This window comes from Setaria italica, chromosome V (assembly GCF_000263155.2).
Source record: "Setaria italica strain Yugu1 chromosome V, Setaria_italica_v2.0, whole genome shotgun sequence".
NCBI classification, from domain to species: Eukaryota; Viridiplantae; Streptophyta; class Magnoliopsida; order Poales; family Poaceae; genus Setaria; species Setaria italica.
The window spans coordinates 18,138,126-18,146,865 of record NC_028454.1 but is presented as its reverse complement, the minus strand read 5'-3'; the positions used below and the strand labels follow the sequence as shown (position 1 = coordinate 18,146,865).

Sequence of the window (8,740 nt, the reverse complement as noted above, 5' to 3'; positions counted from 1 at the left end):
CAGATTCAGCTTCGAGCGTGGCGGAGGGGCGTCGAGATGCGGGCGATAGAGACACGAGGGTAATGCCGTTGATGCGGGATGAGTGCGACTGCGTCCACGTCCATCAGGATTTTTGGGATGGTTCGTTCCTAAATCTGAGAGGAATATTCCTCTCAGGAGACATTCCATTGTACTCGTTCTTCGACCAAACATTGTAGGGAATGGAGCAGCTCCAAGCCATCCCTCGAACCAAAATAATTTTGAGTTGGCAAAGAAAATGAAAGCCCAAATCTGATACTTTCACATTCAGCAGAGTAGCTAGTCTGCTATGGACTGCTACATGCAAAATTCAATTAATCCTATGATAGTTTTGCTTTTCCACATGCCAAAAAAAATGGCTAGGAATGATGTTGAACACATCATGCAAGCTCACATTCAGATAATTTCATTTGGCATGCAAAAGAGGAATTAGTCAAGAAAACAGACATTCTCATAGTATTTAGCAGAATGAGAATAAATAAAGAAGTTTGAACATCTCAAATCCTAGCTCAGTTCAAACATTCAACTGAAAGAAGTCTAAGAATGACATGCTTCATCACTCAAAGTTCGAAGGTAGGATTCAGCCGAATAGGTGTCACTGGCACACCCAAACACACGTCAGAATCTCATTACACTGAAAATAGATTTCAAGTGCATTTCACCTAAAAACTAAAAATTAAAATCAAAGTGCAACTACATGACGAGAAGGAAGGCACAGAATTGAAGTCATATCAAGTGATGCTTATATAAGTTCACCTAGAAAAACACGTGATTTGGAAATGTAAAAAAAAATGTAAACAGTCAATGTCAATAATGAACCGACTGTTTTAAAAGGGGGCTGCAGATAATTCATGGGCATATGAATAAAATTCTAACATCAACAAATGCTAGTTCCACATCTTGGATGGTTCAAGTTACAAAATTCAATGAACTTCAAAGGAGAAATTAGTTTGCAAGCATCACGTTATTACAGCCCTTGTTTGTAATTCCTAATGTTCATTTGTTTCTTCAGGTGCAGCTCTCTGTCACAAAGGCAAAGCATATCCTATATCACCAAATATAAGAGCAAGTCAGGTCTCGAATATAAGATGTTAATACCATATGCTGCCATTACTTCAAATGGAGTAATTTTGCACACCTAAAAGAAAATTTGAAGTATTTTCATTATTATAGTACAAGGTTTTGGCATGGATCATGATCAAACTGGAAATAAGAGCCAAGCAAGTCACAAGGAACCATTTTGCATGCTCCATTCTGTTGACATGAGTACACGCATAGAGCAACCATCAAAGTACATTGTTACATGTCTACAAATATCTGCAAAAAAAATGCACTTTTTTTTTTAACTCAGTGTCCTCACTTCTCTGCTGCTCAGCTCCTAGCCATGATCAGATGCGCTTGTTTAAACCTATAATAACCACAGTTAAAATATAGAAACCCCATCTTTTTTCAATAGAAAAAGAATAGAGAACTAATTTTCTTCATTAGCTTAATTTAATCAACAAGCGTGAAGGATCTCATAGTAGTAAGACCTGGTAGTTAAAACTGATTGATTCAGTATTTCGCGGCTGAGCAGCCAGCACAACTATGTGAAAGAAATATGTGTTGCTGAAAACATCTGATGAAAAAAAAAGTTCACAAACAAGTTTTTCGATAAACAAGTTTTTCGATAACAGCATATCACTCAACTATTTAAAGAATCATAAGAATGCCAAATTCAATTCTAAGATAACAGCCAAATCTAGATTAGCCCATCTTGTTAAAGACAAATGCACCTCTGAAAGCAGCAGCATATGATACAGATTACTGAGAAACAAAGAGGGACACCACCTAACCTCCAGTTATTTATGGGGACAATGTTTTAACAGTACTACTATGACTGCTTCAAAAAAATGCTGCCTGAAGGAAAAAAAATGTTTTACATATGTCCAGATGAATCTACAGAGCTACCATCATAGTATCTACATGTAAAATTGCTATATTGTAAAACACAAAATGCATTGAGAGGTTAAGAACAATAGCACCTCAGGCAGCAAAACTAAAACTCCTCTCCTATTATTTATGGGACTATGTTTTGGAAGCACTATATCTTGCTGCCTAACCAGGATGACATTTGTATCACTTTTATTCCAAGGAGTCTACAGGACCACAATCCCATTGTCCACATGTAAATTGCAAGTCTATATAGATAAAATCAGATCTTATTAAAATTTTACAAATAAAGCGAGCAACTAATGGAAGCAGGAGATCAATCAACATGATTGCAATGACTAATCCTAGAAAGATTGTATTCTTTGTAGTTACCACTTGGATGCTGCCGTGATGCCATTGCAACAGGCATGCCAACCAAACTTTTTACTTGAATTAAAAAGACCCCAATGAATCATACAGTATGAATTATAGTAACAAGCAAGACAAGCATCAAGCAAATATAAAATGAAACAATACAAGGTTCGGAACTAGTTTTGCTATGAACTGCTAGCATTTTAAGTTCTTCACACTAGTGGAACTCTGAAAGGCATGTTGAACAAATTCACTATTCATCACAATAAAGATCCTTCTGGATCAAATTTTGTTACATTGTTCAAGAAACAAAAGTTTCCTAAACTACTATGGATGTTCTTTTTTTTGGCGGGTATGGAAGTTCACAAGTTTCCAAATTTAACGTGCCGTTTTGCACTGAGAGCCAATAAGTCGGAATCAACACACACTAATAAGGCAATGGCTACCACAAACATGATCTCAAACAAAAAAAAGCAAATTATTCAATGATGACTCTGATGTAGGGCCAGCTAAGACAACTTCTTTCATAACCATACACATCCAGATCATCCAGAGTTTGAAATAGGTCAATAATTTTAGGCCAAAAAGGCTCCCTAAGATCATGGAACGAAGGGAAAAAAAAACCTACTAGCTTACTGCTAATATAACGGACAAATGGACATCGATGTAAAACTAAATTTGTGGAAGGACAATTGGACACTAATGAACCAAGGCACTTCAAGACTACCTTACAGTTCCATGGTCACAATTGACTCATAAAAGTAATTGTTAATAAACCAAAAAGAGGAAGGAACATTAACGTGTATTTCAGTATAATAAAAAAAGGTTAAAAGGAGTTTCTCAGGACAGACCACTATTCAAAGATGCCCTCCTTACCAACTATCCTGTTCATCTTGGTTTATATGGTGTACCAGCAGTACAAACAAAGTAAGTACTGTGTAATGAGCTCAGCTCGTGAATTACTTGGTCCACTTTGAAATTGATTCGAGAAGTGATGATGTAGCCATGCTGGAAAAATGTTACAGCATTTCTCGAGAATGCATAGTTGTGTTAAATTAGGTCAGCTTTAGGCCATTTTTTCCCCTTCAATCGAACCGAAACCCCAAAACCACAATATCCACATTGACACGAAACTGTTGCAGAGCGTGCAGCAATCATCAACCTGCTAACCCCAAAATCTCAAAAATGCACAATCACACGAAATTGTTGTAGAGAATGCAGCAATCGACAACAGATCCAAGAAGGCTCGACAACATGGTACTATCCCCTGAAATGGTAGCAGCTAGAACAAGGGTTACCTTGAGAGAGCGAGCTCCAGCAGGAGGAGTCGACGGCGATACAGGACCTAAGCCTCGCCGCCGCCACCGCGCTGTGCAGCGGCATGAGCGTCTCCAGCCCCGCCGACGCCGCGGCCGCCGACCTGCACCGAACCAGCGGCCGACGTGAGCACACGCGCGCACCGAATCCCAACCGAACCCACCCATAATAGGTCGCCAGTGAGCCAGCTTGCTATACCTGCGGAGGATCCGGGCGGACCGGGCAGCGGAAGTCGACGCCAGGGAAGGCAGTGGAGCACCGAGGACGCGGCCTGTGAGGGGTGAGGCGCGGGCCGCCGACCTCACGACGACGGCGGCGGCGGCGGCGGCGGTGCGGACCAGAGATGCCATTTCTTCCCCTGTCTTCGCGGAATTCGAGTCGTGCGCGCTGCGTTGGAAGCGTGCGGATGCGAGGGTTTATGCGCTGAGCGTTGCGATCTTGTTGGGCTTCACTGGACCGCGGCCTGAGTCAGGAAAGCTCCTCCTGGGATGTTGGGCCTGTACCTTGTTCATATATTTTTCCATTTTTTGCGGCCTATATTTTTCCAATTTGAAAAACGCAACTAAACTAAACATAAACTGAAAGAAATACTTGGCAAAATAGCCATTTCCATCTATCAACTTTCCCTCGAGGGTAAAATTCTTTCCCCAACTTTTAAGTCGATCAATCTAGTCTCTCAACCTTAATTTTTAAATTGACCAACTTTTAAATTGACCAATCTAGTCCCTCAAATTTATTTTTTAAGTCACGTCCGTCCCTCGAGAGCTTAGAATTGTTATATTTGAATGTATTAGTTATCTCCGTATACTTTATGCTTATATTTGCTATAAAGATCATCTTCTACTTTTTCTGGAGCTAGATAGTAAGTCTAGGTAAACATTCAAATTAAGTTTGCCACAAAATAATTGGTCTAGAAGTCCAGCTGCTAGGATATTTTCAAAGAATGATTGACCTAAACAAATGAGTGTATTAGACAGTTTGGCAAAAAGTAGTAACTCGCTAGTACCTATTGCGTATAAAAGGTTGAGTTAAGCACCAGATTCACAATAGATATAAGCACCGATTATGATAATTGATAGACAAGATGATTAAAAATGAATAAGTGAATTGTATATATCTGAAGCAACTGCATATGAAAATGTGGTGCTGAGCATGAGTGAAATGAATAGAAAAATAAAAATTGAGGGGTGAGTTTAAGAAAAATAAAACTTGAGGGATTAGATTGACTGATTCAAATGTTGAGGGATGAGTTTGAACAAAAACAAGACTTGAGGGACTGTTTGGCTGATTTGAAAGTTAAAGGATGAATTTGGCTCTCGAAACAAAGTTGAGGGATGAAAATGCCTATTTTGTCAAACAAAAATTGCAGTGTGTTGGTTTCAGATTTCCTGTTTATAAATAAATTATCTTTCTTTCAATGTTTAAGATCTATGCAAAGCGAAATGAACATACGAGATGGACGCTAACAGGGAGCTGGTTCAATGCACGGATGGCTTTTAGGTGTAGTATTTTTTTTCTTAGGCACATTTTCTCATTGAACTTTTAGGAGTTTTTAATAAGCCATATAAAGACTGTGCACCTCCTCTTTTGCCCGAGCAACCTATTCCATTAATTTTGTTTTGTCATTGTTTCATTCAATTTCAATTTTTTCACACTTTAATCATAAATTATTTTTGAAACCGATCATTATGTGCTTTCATATTATTTAACTTGAACTTATCTCGTCTTGTTGATTTCTAACATAAATTTTTTTGTGTATGTAGAGTAGTAGTTGTAAAGCAATTATTAAATAAGGCAACATCAGCAAGATAAATAAAAATAGTATGCAGAAAAATCAAATATACAAAATAATTTAGGTCCTCTAGGAAAGGGCATTGTCCTTGTAGTTTATTGGCATGGTACTTTGTAAGCAAAGATCACATAGTGAAAAAAATGCATCGATATTTACCTTTAGTTGAACATAATTCTGTCAAATGCCGTTCGATGCAGATTTGCGATTTGAAAACACCATTTGCATTTTTGTTTTGATGATCTCGTGCCTTCAACATGAGGTACATTGATGTCGAGTCTTAGCAGATTTAGCAGCAGGAAATCATTTGGCGTCAAGTGGCATATGATAAGATCCAAAGATTTTCACGATAAGATCCATGTAGGACAATTAGTGATAAAATATGTGTTAAAGTTTTTAAGCTAACTTTTCTCAGCTTGAATTTGTGAGCTGCATTTTCAAACTTTATGAGCTACTCAAACTATTACATCGAATTTTACATTTTTCTTTGTTTCTATAATTGGTCTTAAAATTACAATTATTATTTCCTTACAAAAATTAGCGATTTAGCATGTTCGGATGAAGTGGAAGGGGAGGAGGATGAAGGAAGGTGATGAGGTGAAAAAGAAACCACAAATATACAAGTTATGGAAGTTTGCTGTTGACTTTAATACATTATTAGGATATAATATGTAGGAGGACCTGAAGTAGATTTAGAGTTGGATGGCAGGGTTTCTTCCAAAATAGTATCACTAGTGAAGAAAATTTCTTTTACCCGGCTTTCGATTCATTTCTACTCTGCTTATGAAATGGTTTCGCACTGGACTGTCTCGGTTTGCAAAAGCATATCAAACTGTCCTCTAAACGGTATGCGTATTCCTAGAGTAAAATGTTCCCATCTAAATATTGGATGTGAATGCAATTTTCATTTCTTTCTAACCCATTTCTCTCTCGCGCGCGGGCCCCCCTTGGGTGTTCCTTCTCCTGTTCTCCTTCCCTCTCGAAGGAGACGGACGGGTGCGCCGGTGCTCTGCATTGCTTTGGCTTCTCTTGTCCCAACGGCGTTGCGTTGATCCGCTCTCGTGCTGCTCTGAACTTGCTATCTCCTTTTCAGGTTCTCTTCCTCTCCCTCTCCCTCTCTCTCCATGGTATTTTATCCATCCAAATCCTAACTTTTCCAATTAGGTAAAGATAATCTATTAGATCTCTCTGATCCGTGTTCACGGGTAGCTAGTTGATCAAATAGACGCCACTAAGGCCATCTCCAATGGTGCTATTGAATAAATTAAAATGGCAAAAACTTAAGCACAGATCTTGTCAATGCATGGAGCAACGTGTGGTAGAGAGAGGGTAGGTCCCCCATGCACTCTCGGAACACGTTCGAGACTATCGCTCCACTCCACCCTACCGTTGGATACACTAACACATGTCACGTCGGATGTTTGATACTAATTATGAGTATTAAATATAGTCTAATTATAAAACTAATTGTACAGATGGAGTCTAATTCGCAAGACGAATCTATTAAACCTAATTAGTCCATAATTTGACAATATGATGCTACAATAACCATTTGCTAATGATGGATTAATTAGCCTTAATAGATTCGTCTCGCGAATTAGACTCAATCTATGCAAATTAGTTTTGTAATTAGCTCATATTTAATCCTCTAATTAGTATATGAACGTTTGATGTAACCCTGCTAAAGTTTAGCCTCTCGTATTTCTTGCGTCACCTCCAGATCGAATAAAATATAACCTACACTGGCGACATCGTCAGCCCGTTGGAGACGCCCTAATTTGCTGGAACTTGGGAACTCCCCCCCAAAAATGGGATGAGATGGTTGGATGGAAATGAGGCAAAAGGGGAATAGTTACTGACGGAAACTTCTGTTTGGTCTGCCGAACCTCCTTGGATTGTCGTATACTCGCGTCGGCTGAGAGAAGAACGTCATCTGAATATTTCTAATTCGTCGCCCAACTTGTTGGGAGTCATTAGGCGGGGCAAAGGCACGCAGCTAGACTGCAACAAGTGTTGACCGAATAGAAATAGAGACATGCAAAATCTCTAATTATGTAGGTACTTGAGGTAATCTAACGAAGCAGTTGATTTTGTGCAAACATGTGCGCATAACCTACAGAACTGCAGGTATGGTTCGAATCATAAAAATAGCTTACATAATCTAAGGAACCTAAGGAAGTAGTTTTTTTTTGCTGAAATCATTGTTTTAAACACGTGCAAATATGCTTACATAAAAATAGGAGATAACAACGGGAACTTATAGCTAGCAGGGTTCGAGTCCACGGCTCTGCACTGGTGTTTGCATTTTTCTGACTTTATTCCAAAATTTAACCGGTACTATTCTTTCAGTGGTAGGTGGCGTGCCCCTCAATAGTGAGACGCTAGTGGTGACTTCGTCAATCTAGCTCAATCTGTCGAAGGTGCTCATAGGGGTAGGGTTGCGTGCGTGTATTCATAAGGATAAGTGTATGTGCGTTTGTGAGCGTCTGTGTCTGTATTCTGATTGAAAAAAGACGCATTACATATTCTAAGATTTAGTATTCTAACAGAAGAATCAGAATCCTAAGGTTTCAGTCTCAAAATAGGACAGGCACGGGCTAATCGATGGATAGACCTACGTACTCTACCACGATGAATTGGTTTTCAACGGGCACATCCTATACTCTTTTGGGCACTTGAGGGCTAGTGTCTCCACTACTAGATACCGGTTGTAACTGAACCCGATACTAATATGAGTATTAGTATCGGACCTAACGGCTAGTTCCTCGGGAGTCACCTGTGATCCCATTTAGTACCGGTTGGGGGCAGCAATCAATACTAAAGGTTGCACATTAGTACCAGTTAGAGCCTCCAACTAGTACTCCTGTTCCACCGAACCTTTAGTACCGGGTGGAGGCTCCACCCGATACTAATATGCAACCTTTAGTACCAGGTGAGCCTCCACCCGATACTAACTTCCTTCCTATAAATCCGCCTTCTTCTTCCTCCTGCCTGAGCCATTCACCACAGCTTGGGCTTCATCCTATCTATGGCGCCATAGAGGAGGTGCTGCCGGATTGAAGACCATTTCGTGGGGATTTCACTCATTCAAGTGTGCTACAGGTTAGAAACTTCATCCTCCCTTGATACATGGTTATTATACTAAATTTTATGATTTAGAGCTAGAGTAATTTGTGATTTTTAGAATAAGGTACAATGGAGAAAATTTTCATTTATATGCATGTGTTATTTAGAGCTCATATTTGTGATTTTTAAAATAAGCTACAATTTTTTGGATGCTATGTTTCGTATTAGTCAAAGAAATTGATATCAGGTTAGAGAAATAATTTCATA

At 39.2% G+C, this 8,740-nt stretch overlaps 1 protein-coding gene across 3 annotated transcripts; it reads right to left on the bottom strand.

Annotated features, from left to right (window-relative positions):
• Window positions 1-823: 823 nt before the first annotated feature.
• LOC101771642 lies at window positions 824-4,017 on the bottom strand. Of its 3 annotated transcripts, XM_004968717.3 has the most exons (4): window positions 3,817-4,017; window positions 3,600-3,721; window positions 1,379-1,426; window positions 824-1,063 (listed from the first exon to the last, which is right to left on the bottom strand). In XM_004968717.3, the coding sequence occupies exons 1-3, from the start codon at window positions 3,966-3,968 to the stop codon at window positions 1,407-1,409; spliced, it is 294 nt and encodes a 97-aa protein (XP_004968774.1). In that variant the 5' UTR covers window positions 3,969-4,017; the 3' UTR covers window positions 824-1,063; window positions 1,379-1,406. The 3 variants fall into 3 exon arrangements, with proteins under 3 accessions (XP_004968774.1, XP_004968773.1, XP_022682184.1); XM_004968716.3 differs by lacking the exon at window positions 1,379-1,426; XM_022826449.1 differs by lacking the exon at window positions 824-1,063 and having other exon boundaries at window positions 1,144-1,426.
• Window positions 4,018-8,740: the final 4,723 nt, after the last annotated feature.

What these genes read in the sequence shown, in the direction of transcription:
- LOC101771642 (XM_004968717.3), bottom strand. Translation starts at nt 3,968, where the DNA reads ATGGCATCTCTGGTCCGCACCGCCGCCGCCGCCGCCGCCGTCGTCGTG. An exon ending in TCCGCCCGGATCCTCCGCAG is followed by an intron (nt 3,722 to 3,816) that starts GTATAGCAAGCT and finishes GGTTCGGTGCAG; the next exon opens with GTCGGCGGCCGCGGCGTCGG. An exon ending in CTGGAGCTCGCTCTCTCAAG is followed by an intron (nt 1,427 to 3,599) that starts GTAACCCTTGTT and finishes TGGTTATTATAG; the next exon opens with GTTTAAACAAGCGCATCTGA.